Source organism: Lontra canadensis, unplaced genomic scaffold, assembly GCF_010015895.1.
Source record: "Lontra canadensis isolate GAN:19392208 unplaced genomic scaffold, GSC_riverotter_1.0 scaffold80, whole genome shotgun sequence".
Taxonomy (NCBI): Eukaryota; Metazoa; Chordata; class Mammalia; order Carnivora; family Mustelidae; genus Lontra; species Lontra canadensis.
In genome coordinates, this window is record NW_022631074.1 from 9,530,982 (window position 1) to 9,549,602 (window position 18,621).

General features: G+C 35.3%; 1 protein-coding gene across 1 annotated transcript; it reads left to right on the forward strand.

Annotated features, from left to right (window-relative positions):
- Window positions 1-7,360: 7,360 nt before the first annotated feature.
- LOC116882067 (olfactory receptor 5AC1-like) lies at window positions 7,361-8,275 on the forward strand. The gene has a single exon (XM_032882261.1). It carries the CDS (start codon window positions 7,361-7,363, stop codon window positions 8,273-8,275), a length of 915 nt encoding a protein of 304 aa, XP_032738152.1.
- Window positions 8,276-18,621: the final 10,346 nt, after the last annotated feature.

Genomic DNA, 18,621 nt, shown 5'->3' on the forward strand with positions numbered 1-18,621 from the left:
ACTCTCACCACTTTTATTCAACATAGTACTGGAAGTCCCTGGCCACAGCAATCAGATAAGAAGGAGAAATAAAGGGGATCCAAACTGGTAAGGAAGAAGTAAAACTTCTACTATTTGCAGATGACATGATACTCTATATAGAAAACTCTAAAGAAATCACCAAAACATCATAGAATTGATAAATGAATTCAGTTAAGTTCACAGAATACAAAATCAATATACAGAAATCTGTAGTATTTCTATACACTAGTAGTGAAACAGCAAAAAAAGATATTAAGAAAACAATCTCATTTACAATTGCATCAAAAATAATAAAATACCTAGAAATAAACTTAACCAAAGAGATGAAAGACCTATACTCTGAAAACTATAAAACACTGATGAAAGAAATTGAAGATGACATGAACAAATAGATATTCCATGTTCATAAACTGGAAGAACAAATATTGTTAAAATATCCCTACTTCTCAAAGTAATCAAAAACATTTTTCACAGAACTAGAATAAATAATCCTAAATTTTTTATAGAACCACAAAATGCCCCAAATAGCCAAAGCATTCTTGAAAAAGAACAAAACTGGAAGTACCACAATCCCAGAGTTCAAAATAAACTACAAAGCTATATTAATCAAAACAGGATGGTACTGGCACAAAAATAGACACGCATGCATAGAACAGAATAGAGGGCCCAGAAAGTAATATGACACTGTATGTTAACTACGCTGGAATTAAAATTTAAAAAAATCTACCATGTCATTAACTGTTTTCTATTTGTTGCCATTGTTCTTCCCACTTTGTCATCTATTGTTTTTTCTGGTTTTTGTGGTTTTAATTGAGCATTTTATATGATTCCAACCATTCTTCTTAGCTTATTGATTATACTTCCTTTAAAAAAAAAAAAAAACCTTTTTAGTGGTTGCCCTAGAGTTTGCAATATACATTTACAACTAATCCAAGTCCACTTCCAAGTACATTTATACTACTTCATGGGTGGTGTGAGTACCTTACAATAACAAAATAATCCTTATTCCTGACTCTCATCCCTGTAGAATTATTGTCATTCAGTTCATATACATATGAAATACATAGATGATATATAAATACATTGTTGGTGTTATTATTTTAAATACACTATTGCCTGTTAGATCAATTATGTATAACAAAAATAGAAGTTTTTATCTTACCTTCACCTATTCCTTCTTTGATCTTTTCCCTTACTTTATGTAGATATGAGTTTCTTATCTATATCATTTCCCCTCCCTCTAAAGAATTTTAACATTTCTTACAAGGCAGCTCAACTGGGAACAAATTCCCTCAATTTTTATTTGCCTAAAAATGTCTTTATTTGTCTTTCACATTTGAAGGATATTTTGCAGGGTACATATGGATGTTTTTTTCTCTCAACACTTAAAATGTTTCGTTCAATACTCATTCATTGCATGGTTTTTGAGGAGAAGTTGGGTTGTTGTAATTTTGTTAAATTAACATTTGTTTAGTAGAGCCTTATGTGGAGTGTTGGATGGTGAGTCACTGGTCAACAAAGACCACAGGAGAAAGTGAGATAGAAAAGTTTATTACTCACAGGTCCTGGAGGAAGTATACAACATGCTTGTGGAGCCACACAAGGATATCAAGGCAGGGTACAGGCAGAATGCTAGCAAAGGGAACTGAGGCTTATGCCTTTATTGAGGTCTTTGGTTAAAGTGTTTCTGGGGTCCCCAACCTAAGGCTGGATTGGTCAATTCAAATAAAAAATATTGAGGTTTTGGTAAGCTCTGAGGGGTCTTATCTAAGGAGTGCACAAGAAGTAGCTGGGAATTAGGAGAGACTGTTTATCACCAGGAGTATGGTGGAAGTCAAAGAGGAACTTAACATTCTTTACTGTGTGGGGTATTATCTAGGGCATGTATTCAAAAAGTGGCTAGAATCAGTTCAAAGCCTCTGCAGGCATTTAGCTGCACAAAATAAATGCCAAAGCATTGATATATATGTAATTCTTCTCTTAATTTCTCTATAGGTGAGGTGTTCTTTCCTCTGGCTTCTTTTGGAAATTTATCTTTGATTTTGTAGAGTTTGAAATGATATGCTTAGGTATAGTTTCATGGAATTTTTCCTGTGTGGTGTTTTCTATGCTTCCTGGATCTGTGGTTTGGTGTCTGATATTAATTTTGTGAAAATTCTCAGTCATTATCATTTCAATTCCTGAAATTCTTATGACCATGTAGCAAGCGTATCACTCACAAATTTTAGTAACCACCAGTGATTGTGAGTTGAATATGTATGAAACCACAGAGCATAGCCCTGGTAAGTGCTGAAATTTTAGGTGCTGAAATAAATAAATGCCTAGTAAAGGAAAGATATGACCTTCGTTGTTTTAAATGCAATGATAGGGGTACCAGGATGGCTCAGTTGTTAAGCATCTGCATTTTGCTCAGGTCATGATCCCAGGGTCCTGGGATGGAGCCCTGCATCAGGCTCCCGGCTTGGTGGGAAGCCTGCTTCTCCCTCTCCCACTCCCTCTGCTGTGCTCCCTCTCTCACTGTCTCTTTCTCCAATAAATAAATAAAATCTTAAATGCAATGATACAAGATTTATACATAGCATTACCATTTAATCCCATATGAATATTCTTTTATTGTTTTTGGAGATCCAACACAACTATCTCTATGGTAGTGAATTGGACCCGGAATTTGCTGTCTAAAAACAAATATATTCACGAAAAAATTACAGATAACACTAGTTTCTTTCAGTATGTCATCAGATAATCAGTTTGAGGTGAAGGCTATACATATATAGACAGTTCACAAAAACCTAACTGGAATTCTTTCCTAAGAAATATTTCTCTTGCCTTCTAAGAGTCTCATATTTCAGCAGATATTTTTTTTTAATTTCTTTTCAGCGTAACAGTATTCATTGTTTTTGCACCACACCTAGTGCTCCATGCAATCCGTGTCCTCTCTAATATCCACCACCCCAACCTCCCATCCCCCCACCCCTTTAAAACCTTCAGATTGTTTTTCAGTTCATAGTCTCTCATTGTTCACCTCCCCTTCCAATTTCCCTCAACTCCCATCTCCTCTCCATCTCCCCTTGTCCTCCATGCTATTTGTTATTCAGCAGATATTTTAATTATGAGGGACAGTTCTCCTTTTTTGTTTTTATTATAATGAAGTATATAAATAAATTCATTGGCTATCAGTTGAGATATTAAAAGCATACATGAGTTACTTAATTTATATAGTTGGAGTGAAGTGAATAGCCTCTATTTAGCATTTATAACTGGCCAGTTAAGCGAAGAGAAGCCAATGGTACAAAGATTTTCTTTTGAGGTTTTTGTTCTTAAACTTCAGTGTACATGAGCCCATAGATATTAGATTTAATAGATCATTGGTGGGCTTGAGATACTGCATTATTCAGAAGACTCCCAGGTGATTCTGTTGACAATGGGATTTTGGTCACATTTTGAGAGACAAGGCACTAAAATTGCTCAAATATTCATAACCATCACTTTAGATTTTGAATTCTTCTTTTTTTCTTAATAGGAAAGTTTACCTTACAAATTAAACAAGAAAAAGAAATAAAAAGCACGCAAATTGGGAAAGAGGAAGCAAAACTCTTACTATTTGTAAATGAAAAGATACTATACATAGAAATCCTAATGATCCCACCAAAAATATTTGGAACAAATAAGGAAAAGGATTGGGGGATGGGCTAAATCAGTAGCAACTGAGAGCTATAAATTTCCCATTACAAAATAAATGAGTCATGGAGATGTAAAGTATAAATAAGGAACATAGTCAATAATATTTTAATAACTATATATGATCACAGATGTTAACTATACTTAGATGGTGCTCATTTCATAATGTATACAAATGTCAAACCACCATGTTGTACACCTGAAACTAATACAATATTGTATGTCATACTTAAATAAAAAATAGTTTATGAAAAATTATGTACAGTAGTGCCATAATTTTATTTTTATATTTACCTATAAAATGTTTATATACTATGTAAATATAAATATATGTTAATTACATATAATAAAGTATACATAAATACATGTATAGGTAAATGATAGGAGAAATATATACTAAAAAGTTAACTATACTTATCAGTGATTAGTGAAATGAAAGTAATTTGTTGTTTTTTTGCTTTTTTACATTTTCATTTTTTTCCTACCATTAAACTGTAATGCTTTTGTTTGCAGAGAAAAGAAATAAAGTACAAAAATAATAGTTACTAAAGAATGTTATAAGTGATTTGTTGATTAGTCTATAATGCCCAGTAGGTTGATTTCATTCTACAGGGAATCTTTTGGTGCCATTGAGGGAGTTTCAGTATTCTCCTCATAAATGGGTTTGAAGATGGAAAGAAATAAATATCTTTCCTCCCTAACTGCATTTTTCAAGGAAAAATAATGGGAGAAAAATAGTGGGCTTTGACATTTTTGTTCTTGTATCTTAAGAGCTCTTCATGAAAGTTTATATTTTATGGCATCTCTGCATCTTCTTACAAGAATTGGGTGAGAATGCGGTGCTTTATTTTATTACAATTATTCTTCCCATGAAAACATGATAGAAAATATCATTTTAGTACCAAGAGTTTTTCATGATGTAACAAAATTAATGAAAAATATTTTTCAGATGATTTAGCTTTCAAATGGAATATCCTGAATTAAATAGATAATAAACATTATGTTTATTTCCTCTGAAAACTTTTGGATATGAAGATATATGTTTGTAGAATGAAGAATTGAACCCTTGCAAAAATATTATAGCACGTGTGCTTCATCACCATGTCATTTTACCTACTAAGTAGCAGAGAGGAGTCATGGTCACACAGGCTGTGGGTAGAAATGTATCTGAGAAAATACAGTGCTTTAGAGGAGAATCTCAAAACAAGGGTCATAAAGCTAATAATCATGTGGTGATTTAGAGGTAGAACTGAGATTCAAGGCATCTGAAATTTTGTTACATTTTTATTAACTTTTTTTTTTTTTGGGCCAGGATAATGAATTACAGAAACAATCTTTTAGTATTTTTTGTGTCTTTGGAAATTAAAATTCATTCTGTCATTTAACTTACATTGGAACTCAAACAGAATGAGGAAGATTTCTGACTTAAGAATCATAGAGTTATGGGGCTTTTTAAGGGAGTCTATGACTTCCCCTTCAATTTGAATCTTTAAGATGATACTTCGCTGGAAATAGCAAAAAAAGAAAAAGTTCACCACAGGTATTGAGAGGCACCACCCATTGTTATAAAGGATAATCAGGTTCTTGCGGGGACTTGACAGCAGTGTGCTTGCTCGATGATTACTGCCACTGTGACCAGCCTCACTGCTGGTGTTCCTTCATGTTTAGTATAAGTCTTAAACAAATTTTCTCTTTTCCTATTTCTAGTGAAAAAGGAGAAGAACAGTTTTGCTCAAACTAGCTTCTCTTTTACAGGTGGGAAAACCTCCAGGTGCCTTTTTATAGAACATACTCCAATTTTTCCATATATTTTTATTGTTCAAGCATTAGTCTCATTAGAACTGAGTTTTTCACAAACCCTGTCTTCCCTCAATTTTTGGTACATTTCCTACCTTTGAATGACCAAGCAGGCATGTTAGAGAAATGTTTCAGGCCAGCAGAGACTTGGAGAATAAAGACTTCACTTCTGTACAGAATTGGTGACTAAGTATAGAAGTTAACATGTGTTGGAATGACACCAACTTGGGTAGGCTTTTCATAAAAGCCTGGGAGCTGTGAATCCAAGACTGGTAAATAGTCCCTTGAATAATTATATATTAGATCATCTGTGTGTAAATGAGTAGACCCTGCTTTAGATGGTAAGAGAGGGCATAAAACATATTTTATGTTAAGACTTGTGCATAATTTGTCTTTGATGAAATACACTGTGATAATGAGGACTGAGGTTTTTTTCTCTTGGGTGTCCACAGGACCCAGCCTTCTCACTTGCTTCCCAGGCTCATTAACCTCATGGATCCATTTGTAGTTAGGGGCTCTTATCTGCCTTGACTGTCTTTATGTTAGTCTTTGCCTATTACTGTGGTTCATCTTTTCTCATTTGATTTGCCTTTTAAACAGATTTTATGATTTTTAGTATTTAAATTGAATCCACCTTTTCAAAACACTCGTTATTTTTTCAACTGTGGTTCCATTTGTAATGTTTCATTCACCTTGATTTTGATAGTCCCATTTGTAATCTCAAAAAAAGCAGGAAAAGAAAAATTTTTTTAATCATTTTAAAAATTTGTGCCTCTGAAATATTAACACACTCTCAGTTAACTGGATGGTAAATGTCTTATTTGGCCTGAAAATGACAGCCCTTAGATCCTTCCCACACCTGCAAATAAGACAGTAGTGTCTTTGTTTCTTCACTCCTCTTAAAAGAGGGGTATTTTAACCATAAGTGACTCTTAATCTCACAAAACAAACTGAGGGTTGCTGGGCGGAGGGGGGGTGGGGGGGGTGTTATGGACATTGGGTAGGGTATGTGCTATGGTGAGTGCTGTGAAGTGTGTAAACGTGGAGATTCACAGACCTGTACCCCTGGGGGAAAAATATATATATGTTTATAAAAAATAAAATTATAAAAAAAAAAGAGGGGTATTTTATCATCCTTGGTTTAATGACAGAGGTTCTATGAGCTCAGAATGACAGTGCTTTAACTTAGGAGGTACTCCATAAATAGTTGGTGACTGAATGAATGATTATGTTCACATATGAGAGTTTGTTGGGGATATTTAAAAAGAATTAATTAAAAATTTGGAGGAGTTCATAGTATGTGTAATCAAAAGACTTGATTAGGAATTTGGGGTGATTTTGATGAATATATAATCAAATAACAATGATAATGGATAATAAAACAGTAATGGGATATTGATTTACTATCTTATACCTCAACCTATTAATGTCTTAAAAGGACTGAATAATGTATATTGCTGATATCAAAGATAGAGCCCATTTTTCATTCAATAGAAAAGAGGCAAAAGATTTTCTGACAAAGAGTGATGACACTTTTGAAACTGAACCACTGCTGCTTCTACAGATTTTCTTTTAAAATGTATTTTTTTATTCTTAATTCTGGAAAACAGTTCACTGTTAATATATTCAATTTTAAATATATATGCTTAAAGCCCTCTTTTAAAAATCTTTTTCAAAATTATTTTTATATACTTCATAGTCTTAAGTGTGTTTTTAAAAGAGAGAAACCTATACCTCCATATCTGTTGAGAAACTGACAACTGAAATAGGGAGCAGACATTACCATTCCAAGCCAGTTTTCCTGATTCTTGATTAAGTTTTTCCTTTACATATTCTCTCCTGGTAGTGATCAGCCCCTGTGCATATGATGGAGACAAACAAGACGTGGGTGACCAGGTTCATTCTCACAGGACTTACAGATCTTCCAGGGTTGCAGGCCCCCTTGTTCCTGGTGTTCTTGGTCATCTACCTCACCACCATGGTGGGCAACCTCGGACTGATTCTTCTCATCTGGAAGCATCCCCATCTTCACACACCCATGTACTTACTCCTTGGCAGTTTGGCCTTTGCAGATGCTTGTTCCTCATCCTCTGTGACTCCCAGGATGCTTGTCAACATCTTAGACAAAAGTCAAATGATATCCCTCTTTGAGTGCATCACCCAATTTTATATTTTTGCTTCCAGTGCCACCACAGAATGTTTCCTCCTGGTAATGATGGCCTATGACCACTACGTAGCCATATGCAACCCCTTACTTTATCCAGTGGTGATGTCCAACAGGTTCTGTACTTGGTTGATAAGTTTGTATTATGTAATTGGTTTTCTGCATCCCACAATTCATGTAGGGTTATTATTTAGATTAACTTTCTGCAGGTCCAATATAATACCTCATTTCTACTGTGAAATTTTGCCACTATATACAATTTCTTGCACTATTAATGCATTAGTACTTTTTATTTTTGCTGCTTTTATACAAGCTTTTACTTTCATGACCATCATAGTGTCTTATACCTGTGTCCTCTTTGCCGTCCTGACACAGAAGTCCGAAAAGGGCAGGAATAAAGCCTTCTCCACGTGCAGCGCCCACCTGCTCTCTGTTTCCTTGTTCTATGGCACTCTCTTCTTCATGTATGTGCGTCCTGGGTCCGGCCCAGATCAATATCAGGATAAAATGTATTCACTGTTCTACACAATTATCATCCCTCTGCTCAACCCCTTTATTTATAGCCTAAGAAACAAGGAAGTTTTAGGGGCACTGAGAAAAATTATAAAGAAATAAATATTTCTCAGGAAAACTTTCATTATTCCTTAGATTTTATTCTGTTTAATAAAACATGTGTCCCTGGGTTTTGCACATAGTAGGGCCTTAATATGTACTTGTTAAGTTAATGAATAAAAAATTCAGAGTAGATAGACTTGTTATCATCCTAAGTTCTTGTGATCATCAAAATAATTAATGAGCCTCGTAAGGATGGACTTCACTTACCTTGTGTTGTTTTAAATCCATTCTCAAGGATGAAACTAGAATGAAATCTTCAAATTATATATTTTTGTAACTTTAATGAGCTTTGTGTTTCCAGATACCCACACTTTTTAGAATAAATATTTTATTTATTTATTTTTATTTGAGAGAGACTGAGAGAGAAAGCACAAGCAGAGGGAGGGGCAGAGGAAGAGGAAGAAGACTCTCCACTGAGCAGGGAACCCAAAGTGGGGCTCAATCCTTGGGCCCTGGGATCACGACCTGCACCGAAGGCAGAAGGTCAACTGACTGAGCCACCAGTCACCCCTCCAGTTAAACACACTTTAAAACCCTTTTGCACTTATGTTTTTTTAAGGGAAGACTCAATCTCTGTAAACCTTCTTTTTAAAAAGTTTTTTAAAAAGTTCTCATGCCTGTTAAATAATTCTTGAGCAAGGAATTTTTTGAAACCTTCTCTTGAGGATTTATAATTATCCAAAAAATATGTACATCAAAGTAATATTGTTAGACTGACTGTGACAGTATATAACCTCATGAGGCATTCTCTTCAAGGTTTAGAAGTAATTTTGAAAATTATATTTGCTTTGCAATCATTGAAAGGTATAAAGAATTAACAATTACATAACAATTACATAAGAGAAAGTTAGTTTTCCTGCAATGTAATGAAAAGTTCTGAGTTCTTTAAAAACTTCTACTTTTTAATTTATAACCAATCTTCCTAAACATCTTGTATCTGACCCACATATACAAATTGAATTTTGTTTTTCTCCTGGAATGGACATCTACCTGAAAGAGCAGATGTGCTTGGTAAATTTGTAATTATGCAACTTAACTGATTTTTTCTTTATAGAAAATATATATGTGTTCTGTCTGGCCCTTTTGCATTTTTTGAGCTCCTGACTTTATTATATATGGCTCTGTGAATATTTTAGTCAAAAACAAAGGAAAAATAGGTAGTTGGATCCATAGTATGTTATTGATGGAGCCAATTCTCATAACCCTTAGTTGTCTCTTATAGGCCATAGAAGGGAAAAGGAGCATATAAACCATGGGTAGTGACCTTGGTGCACTGTAGGGAAAAAAAAAAAAAAAGAGAAAGAAAGAAAAAGAAAAGAAAAAAGTATTTCTGTATACATGGCCATTCCTCTAACACCTACCCTATTATTTTGATTTGAGGATAGAAACAATTTGCTGAGTCATGGAATGGCAAAGCCTGAGGTGGGGCCGACTGGCTTCAGCACTGTGTTTGGGGCTGTTTCCTCAGAGCCCTGCTCCTCTCGCTGCATCTGGCTCTGTTTCTGATGTGTGGGCTCATTGGAAGCAGGTTACTCCCTGTGGGTGCAGAATCTCTGTGGAAGTTCTTACCTCCACCTCTCCACAGTCAAGGCCAGTGGCAAAACTCTCTCTCTCTCTTTTTTTCCATGAAGCCTGTTTTGGCTGCATACATGTATTGGCTGCATACAATTGCTGTCAATTATAGATGTTCTCTGTCTTCTTTACACCTTTATTATTTCAGGCGGCATGGTGCCAGAGTCCATGCTTTTAACCACTACCCTATGGTGCTTCTATTAGATCATAACGTCTTATGTGAAACCCAACACTGGCTGAAGAGGCACTTGGAAGGAGATGGTACTGGCCAAATCCAGATGTTCCTTTGCTCCACCAGTGTGCCCTGTGGCTAAGAGAATGGAAGTAAGCCTCTAGATGTGCTTCCTGGCTTCTTCTTTTCCTCTGAAGCTCTGGTCATGGTGCTAGGTTTTTATAGGGTACTGTGAGTTCTTTGCAGAAACTTTTATTTTTCATGGTTTTATATGTTATGCAAAAGATGGTTTGGAATCCAACTACTAGCTGCATAATCCATGAGAATGACAGCGTTTCAGGTGTTTCTTGGGTTTATGACATATTGTAAAACTGAATACATCATGCCCTATTGATAACAAGTAGCAGAATTAGTGACTAAATGCCACCAATCAAGTCTTGCATATCTTCTTCCTCACCCTGGTGGTATGGATCCATGGTTCTCACTCTTGGTTCCCACCTCAAACCAAACAAACTAGGATCTTTAAGAAGTGGGTAGTTTTCTAAACCACTCTGAGTGATTCTAATATTCAGCAAGTGTTGACAGTCACTAGGGAAAAGCCTCATGTGAAACTTGGCAAGCTTCCAATGAAGATTAGGTGATAATTGAGTATAGAAACTTCCCTGTATGACTATTACAATGACTGTTTTGCCAAATGGCTACTTTATCATAGTTTATGCAATTTTTGATAACGTTTTTATCTTTATTCCCCCCCATTTTGATGGAACAAAGGGAATAATTATGCATAAATTATGTTTATTGCATAGTGTGCTTTTTTTTTAAGATTTTTATTTATTTATTTGACAGATGGAGATCACAAGTAGGCAGAGAAGCAGGCAGAGAGAGAAAGCGGCAGGCTCCCTGCTGAGCAGAGAGCCCAATATGGGGCTTGATCCCAGGACCCTGGAATCATGACCTGAGCCGAAGGCAGAGGCCTCAACCCACTGAGCCACCCAGGTGCCCCAACGGTGTGCTTTTTTTAAAATTTAAGGCAGTGATTCTCAATCCTTCCTGGAATCATCTAAAGTCCTTAGAAATTAAAATTCTCTGATCCAATCTCAGACCAGTGAATTCAGCTATCCTGGAAATGTGACCCAGCTATTTGTCGACCTTTATCCCTCCAGGTGATAAAAGTATAGCTCAGGTTGAAAACTACTGGCATAAGGGGAAAATAGAATCTTTGTATGGTTCTTGCTTCTTCAGTTGGTTTTGGAAGTCTGACACAATTATCTATGGGATAGTGAACAGCGATCTGCACTTTGCTGTCTGAAAACAAATTCATTCATAAAAAAGTTGTAGGTAGCACTAATTTCTTTCGAATTCCTACCAGATAATCAGTTTGGGGAGACAGGCTATGCATAGTCAGACAGCTCACAAAAAGTTACTTGCAATTCTTTCCTAACAAATGTTTCTCCTGCATTATTAGAGTTTCATATTTCAGCAGGTATTTTATTTATATTGGACAGTTCTCCATTCTTGTCCATATTGTCATATAGTATAATCAACCCACTGAATGTTAGTGAAGCTATTACAAAGTGTCTACATACTTTATTTGGTTAGAGAGTATAGACTCTATATAACATTCATAATTGGTTTAGTGAAGCAGAAGAAGAGCCAACAATGTGAAGATTTTTCACTTGAGGTTTTTATTCTTAAACTTTTGTGTGCATGAGCCCACAGATATTGGTTGCAGTAGATCGTTGGTTGGTTCTTTACTATTCACAAGCAGCCCACACACCTCTGAGGCAGGTGGGCCTGGACTACGTTTTGAAAGACGAAGCAGTAAAATTGTTCAGACATACATAATGATCACTTTAGATTTTGAAATTTGATTTCTTAATAGGAAAGCCTACCTGTTCTCATCTGAATATTTGTGTACTCCCCAAATTTGTATTTTAAAATCCCAACCCCCAAAGATGATGATATGAAAAAGTAGGCCCTGTGGACGTTGCTGAAGTCATGTGGGGGAGCTCATGATGGGATCAGTGTCTTAGAAAAGAGGCTCTGAACAGATCCCCAACCTCTTCCTCCATGTGAGGACACAGTGAAAAGGCAATGTTATGAATCAGGACGAGGACCTTCATCAGAACGTGATGATGCTAACGGCTTGACCTTGGACTGTCAGCCTCCAGAACTATGAGAAATCAGTTTCTGTTGTTTATAAGCCAGCCAGTCTGTGGTATGTTTTATGGAAGCCTGAATGGACTAAGGCACTACCTCCTATTTAAATATTACTTCAGGACTCTTAGAGTGCGTTCATCAGAATCATCTTAATTGATCCTTTCAGTCACTTTGGAAAAATGGAAGGGAGGTGGTATTTCTCCCTTTTACAGATGAGGCCACCTGGACTAACAGAAAAGCAGTGTGTGTCAAATCAGACGATCTGTTCTTTTATTCCTGAGTCTTAGGTGAAGCTAAAAGTGACTACAAGCGTCTTTATTAAATCTTCTGGGTCATACGGAGGAGAAAACAATGAGTGTTTGATGATATTTAAATAGGCACTGCCTCAATTTCTTCATTTAGATAATGGAGATAATAATATGCCTTATTTAGCTGATTGGGAGAGACAGTATATGTTAAGGTACATTACAGAGCACAAATCACTGTACAAATATAGGTTTTGTTTTTATGAGGAAGTTAAGGTCCTACTTTTCTAAAGTTATATAAATAATAAGAGGCTAAGCTAAGAGAAGAAACACTGTTACAAACTGCACTGTCACAGGTGGTCAATGTGTCCACACCAGAATTCTTTTCATTATGTAAGGTAATGTGAGAGATGTCAGGTGCTCCAATACTGTTGAGAAATTAAGAAATTTTGTATGAATGTGTTTTTGCTGAAAGTAAAGTACAAAAAATATGTTCTTATGATAATTATTATTATATTTTTATTAAATATGTACATTAAAATATTAGTCTTAGGAGACCTTAAAAAGCAAGTGTCTGTAAAATCCCTCTTTGGGAGGAAGGCTTTGAAAAGTAACATTGCCTCAAATGGAATATTTCTGGCAAAAAATAATTTGATCACTCATGAGAGAGAAAAGGCAGTTTCTTACAAAGTGAGAAATAGGAAACATTGACAAGACAGAGCTTGACCCAACATGGATTTTTATTGACTCACATTTTTCCTTTCAAAGAAAACTCCTGATTAGGGTCTACTATACCAGACACTTAAATATATTTTTGGAATGAATTACAAAGCTATTCAAAGTAAGCCTTTTAAAATCACTAACAATTTGCCTCCAAGAAAGAAGGTGGGCTTATGAAACTATGTTCTGGCAAGGTCAAATAAAACTAAACAAATGCTTGGACATTTGTTTAAAATTTTTCATGATAAATGTCAAAACATTTCTCCTACATTCCTCTTTTTTATAGTTGTGTTAAAGTATTAAGAAAATGTAGAACAGGGGGTGCCTAGGTGGCTCAGTTGATTAAATGTCTGCCTTTGGCTCAGGTCATGATCTCAGGGTCCTGGGATTGAGCCCCACATCAGGCTTCCTGCTCAGTGGAGAGCCTGCTTCTCCCTCTCCCTCTGCTGCTCCCTCCTGCTTGGGATCTCTTGCTCTCTCTCTCTCTTTTTCATCAAATAAAATATTTTTAAGAAAATGTAGAACAAATGACATAATTAAAAAATTACCATTTAAAAATCCTTAATAATATAATTGGTTCTGGCAAGAGTCATCAAAGAATGCTAAGAACTTTATCTAAATAAATGGATGGGAACCTGGATAGCTGGAAGGTGTGAAAGTATCATATCACGAGTTACTTGCCTGATGTAAGGGAAAACAGATAAACTTTATAGTGGAGAGATGTGACTATTAATACCTTAACCCAGGGATCACACTGAATGCAACCAGTAGTGAAACTAACAGGTTCCCTGCACTTCCTGATGTTATGCCATATGAAATTTATTAGCATCATTTATAAAGAATTCTTACCAAAATGTTTAATCAAACCTTTCGCTATAAATTCCACTGAGAATGGAAAAATGGCAAAGAGTAGGAGAACAAGTCAAATAAGGAAGCTAGAAAAATCCAGAATGTGGGAAATTTCATAATACAACGGGCCCACTCTCTCCATGTCATTTCATTAGGGGGAAAAAATAAGAACGCCATTATGACTAATAGCAACAACCAAAAAGTAAAGAAAGGGGAAAGAAATGACACTGTTTTGGATTACAAGAATCTTGATAGGTAGAATAAACAAATGCAATGCTGTAAAAAATTGGTAACAATTGGAGAAATTTGAATATAGACTGGTTATTTGATGGTATTGAAAGAATAGTATTCATTTTATCTGATGGCCAAGTGGTATCATGGTTAGGAAAAAAATGTCCTTTCTTCATGATGTAATGTGAAATGTTTAATTATGAAATGTATCTGTAATTTTCATTAAAATAAAGGTTTCTCTTTAAAGTGTGTTATGCTTATAAGTTCTTTCTTCTAGAAGTTGTGACTCCACATAAATCACACTACTTACTGGTCTGTGTGCCAACCTGCAGATGGATTGAGCTAACTGTAAAAGTATTTTATGTAAAAAATTAAACTGCCATTGTTATAAATTGTTATAAACACATCTCAATTTTCTCTCTCCAAAACCATTCTTTAGCAAAAGAGCTTAACTGCTTTACTTCTGCATAATTAAAATAATTATCACAAATAGATAAAATTGCCAATTAATAAGCCTTTTTTTTTTTTAAATCTGTCAAGTATAGTGCTAAGGGCTTGGCATTAACCCTCTCATCTGATTCTTGCAACAACCTTGTAAGTGCACTTTATTTATTTATTATTGTTTTTTGTTATGTTATGTTAGTCACCATACAGTATATCATTAGTTTTTGATATGGTGTTCCAAGATTCATTGTTTATGTATAACACCCAGCGCTCCATGTAATATGTGCCCTCCTTAATACCCATCACCAGGCCAACCCATTCCCCCCTCCACAACCCTCAGTTTATTTCTCAGAGTCCACAGTCTCTCATGGCTCATCTCTACCTCTGATTCCCCCCCACCCCTTCATTTTTCTTTTCCTTTTCCTAATGTCCTCCATGTTATTCCTTATGTTCTACAAATAAGTGATACCATATGATAATTAACTTTCTTTGTTTGACTTATTTCACTTCGCATAATCTCCTCCAGTCCCATCCATGTTGATACAGTTTGGGTAGTCATCCTTTCTGATGGCTGAGTAATATTCCATTGTGTATATAGACCACATCTTCTTTATCCATTTGTCTGTTGAAGGGCATCTCAACTCCTTTCACAGTTTGGCTATTGTGGACATTGCTGCTATGAACATTGGGGTGTATATGGCCCTTCTTTTCACTATATCTGTATCTTTGGGGTAAATACCCAGTGGTGTAATTGCTGGGTCATAGGGTAGCTCTATTTCTAATTTTTTGAGGAACTTCCACACTGTTTTCCAAAGTGGCTGCACCAACTTGCAATCCCACCAATAGTGTGAGAGGATTTGTAAGGGCACATTATTAATATCATCTTGCAAATGAGGACGTCAAAGCTTAGAAAGTTTGTTATTGATCAAAGTCATAGAGACAAAGCCCAGTGAAACAAAATCTGTCTCTTTCCAAAGTTAGTCAACATTGCTACTCTTCTTCCCCATGTTTAGAAGTAGATATTCAAATTTTAGTGAATTTGTATCCATAGTGAATCTTGGTAACATCAAGCATAGTTTCAGTTATTACAGTTAACTTTATGATATATTGCAAACCTGTCATGGGACATCTCCCTTCTTTATTTTTTTAGAAGAATTCTTAGGGCATCAAAAAAATCTCTTTGCTCTTACAGATGAATTAATTTTCTAGTTCAACTATTTCTCTATGATGTTATGTAATATTTCATTAAATTTATAAGTGAATTTAGAAAAATTAATGTCTTTTCTAGCCAAGTCTTTCTGTTTGATAAAATGATGAATTTTCACATAATAAACACATTTTTTATACCCCTCAGTAGTATTTTCATTTCTACCAAATACATACAGGTCAGGCATATTTCTTGCCAAGTTTAATCATATACATAGATATATACACATATGTGTATATGTATATATATATTTTTCCAAGAAATATGTTGGAAAATTTTTTGTAGATTTGTGATAATTTGAAAAAACTCTCAGATGAACTTCATAGACTGGAAGTATCAAAAAAATTAAGAAAAAGATATGTTACAGATGCATAAAATATATGTGATACTAGTCTATTTTATCACTTACTACCATAAAATGTACAAAAATCCATTATAAAAAATTAAGGTTTATCCAAACCAAACATTAGAGACTGTACATGGAACCAATGGCAGTTAGGAGAAAGCAGCATTAAATCATAACTGCATTAAATTAACTGAAGTACATACTGCACTACTATAATTTCATAGTCACCTTCTTTTGCTGTTGCAGTGAGCTCAAGTGTTGAGTACTTGCTTAAAACAACCTACCATGTTCATCTCTACATGAGCAATTGGTTTCTGTAGTAAATTGCATATTGCAGTACAAACTGATCTCTTGGTTCTCATGTATTTTTCGTGTTTAAGGCAATCACCATAAACCTTGACTAACACTATGGGACTCCTATGAAGTACCAGTAGTGGTACTGTTAGTGTCCCGAAGAGGCAGAGAAGAATCATGACACTACAACACAAAGTTGAATTGCTTAAAATGTACAGTGGAATGAGGTCTGCAGCTGTGATTGCCACCATTTAAAGCAGTGTAAGGACCATTGTCAGGAAAAAAAAAATAAAAAAAGAAGAAGAAAATAATTTTTTTTTTTTTTTGAGAGAAACTAAGAGTGAAAGCTGGGAGGGGCAGAGGGAAAGAGAGAATTCTAAGCAGACTCCACACCTAGCATGAGGCTTGATGACATGGGGTTTGATCTCATGACCCTGAGATCATGACCTGAGCCAAAATTGGTTGCTCAACTGACTGAGTCATGCAGGAGCCACCCCCCCAAAAGAAAATTCTTGAAACCATCATTACAGCTATGCCAGCAGACACAAAAACCTTGCTTTTTTTTTTTTTTTTGCAAAATACCTTTTTATGTCATATTAAAAATGCAGCTTTTATGTTGGTGCAGAAGTGCTATAAGAAAGGCATGCCTATATACTCTAATTTGATTTCAGAAAAAATAAAGTCATATGACAACTTAAAGCAAAAGGAAGGTGAAAGATCTAAAGTTGGAGAATTTAATGCCAGCAAAAGATGGTTTTATAATTTTAGAAAGAGGCTTGGCTTAAAAGATGTCAGGATAACAGAAGAAGCAGCTCTGCCAACTAAAGGCAGCAGATGAGTTCCCAGATGCCATTAAAAAAAAATCATTGAGGAAAAAAGATATTTGCCTGAACAGGTTTTTAATGCAGATCAAAGTGTCCTATTCTGGAAACAAAATGCCAGAAAGGATATCTATTAGTAAGGAAGAGAAGTGAGCACTGTGATTTAAGGCAATAAATGATGGGCCAAATCTACTGTTTTGCACAAATGCAGTTGGGTTTATGATCAGGATTGCCCTTATCTATAAAGCTGCTAACTCCTGACTCTTGAAGGGAAAAGAGAAACACCAGCTTCCCTGTCTTCTGGTTGTAAAAGAAAGCCTGGACAAAGAGAAGAGTTTTTTTTTTTTGTTGTTTTTTTTTTTGTTTTTGTTTTTTTTTTAATTGGTTCCATTCTTGCTTTGTTCCTGAAGGCAGAAAGTACCTTGACAGTAAGGGATTTCATTTAAAGTTCTTTTGATATGGACAATGTCCCTGGCCACCCAGAACTCCATGAGTTCTTCACCAAAGGCACTGAAGTGTGTTCTTGCTCCCAAACACAGTGCTTCTAACTCAGCCTCTAGATCAGCGGTTCAAAAAACTTTTAAGTCTTGTTATACACAATAATCTATGGAAAGGATTATCAACAGTTTGGAAGAGAACCCCTAAAGAGAAAATATGATAAAAGTCTGGAACAATTATACCACGGAAGATGGCACCGTTGTGATAGAAAAAGCCATGAAAGCCACCCAGCCCCAAACAATATCTGCTGGAAAAAACTGTTCAGCTATTTTGCACAACAGGATTTATGACAGAGCTAGTCAAGGAAAATCATGAAAGAAATTCTGTGTATGGCAAAAGAAAAAAAAATGGTAGGTAAAGGGTCTCAAGATATGGATCTTAGAGAAATTCAAGAGCTGATACCAGAGGAATTAATAGAAGACAACTTGATGAAGATGAGTGCTACTGAACCAGCTTCAGATGATGAGGAAGAAGACATAGAAGAAACAATGCCAAAAAACAAACTAGCACTAGACCATCTGGCAGAAGGGTTCAAATTATTTAAGACTGCTTTTGGCTTTAATGATCTGCACCCTTCCATGATATGGGGACTGAAAATAAAGCAACTGGTAGAAGGAGGATTGGTACTGGGTAGCAACACTTTTAGAGGAATGAAAAAGCAAAAAAATGAGAAAGAAATTACAATATATTCTAAAATTTTTCTATAACACAATGTTATTTTTAATTAAAAAGCACAAATTTTAAAACCATATACACAAAGCAACCCTGTACAATTTGTAAAGACATA

Excerpts from the sequence above, each read along its gene's own strand:
- LOC116882067 (XM_032882261.1), top strand. The coding sequence starts at position 7,361 with ATGATGGAGACAAACAAGACGTGGGTGACCAGGTTCATTCTCACAGGA.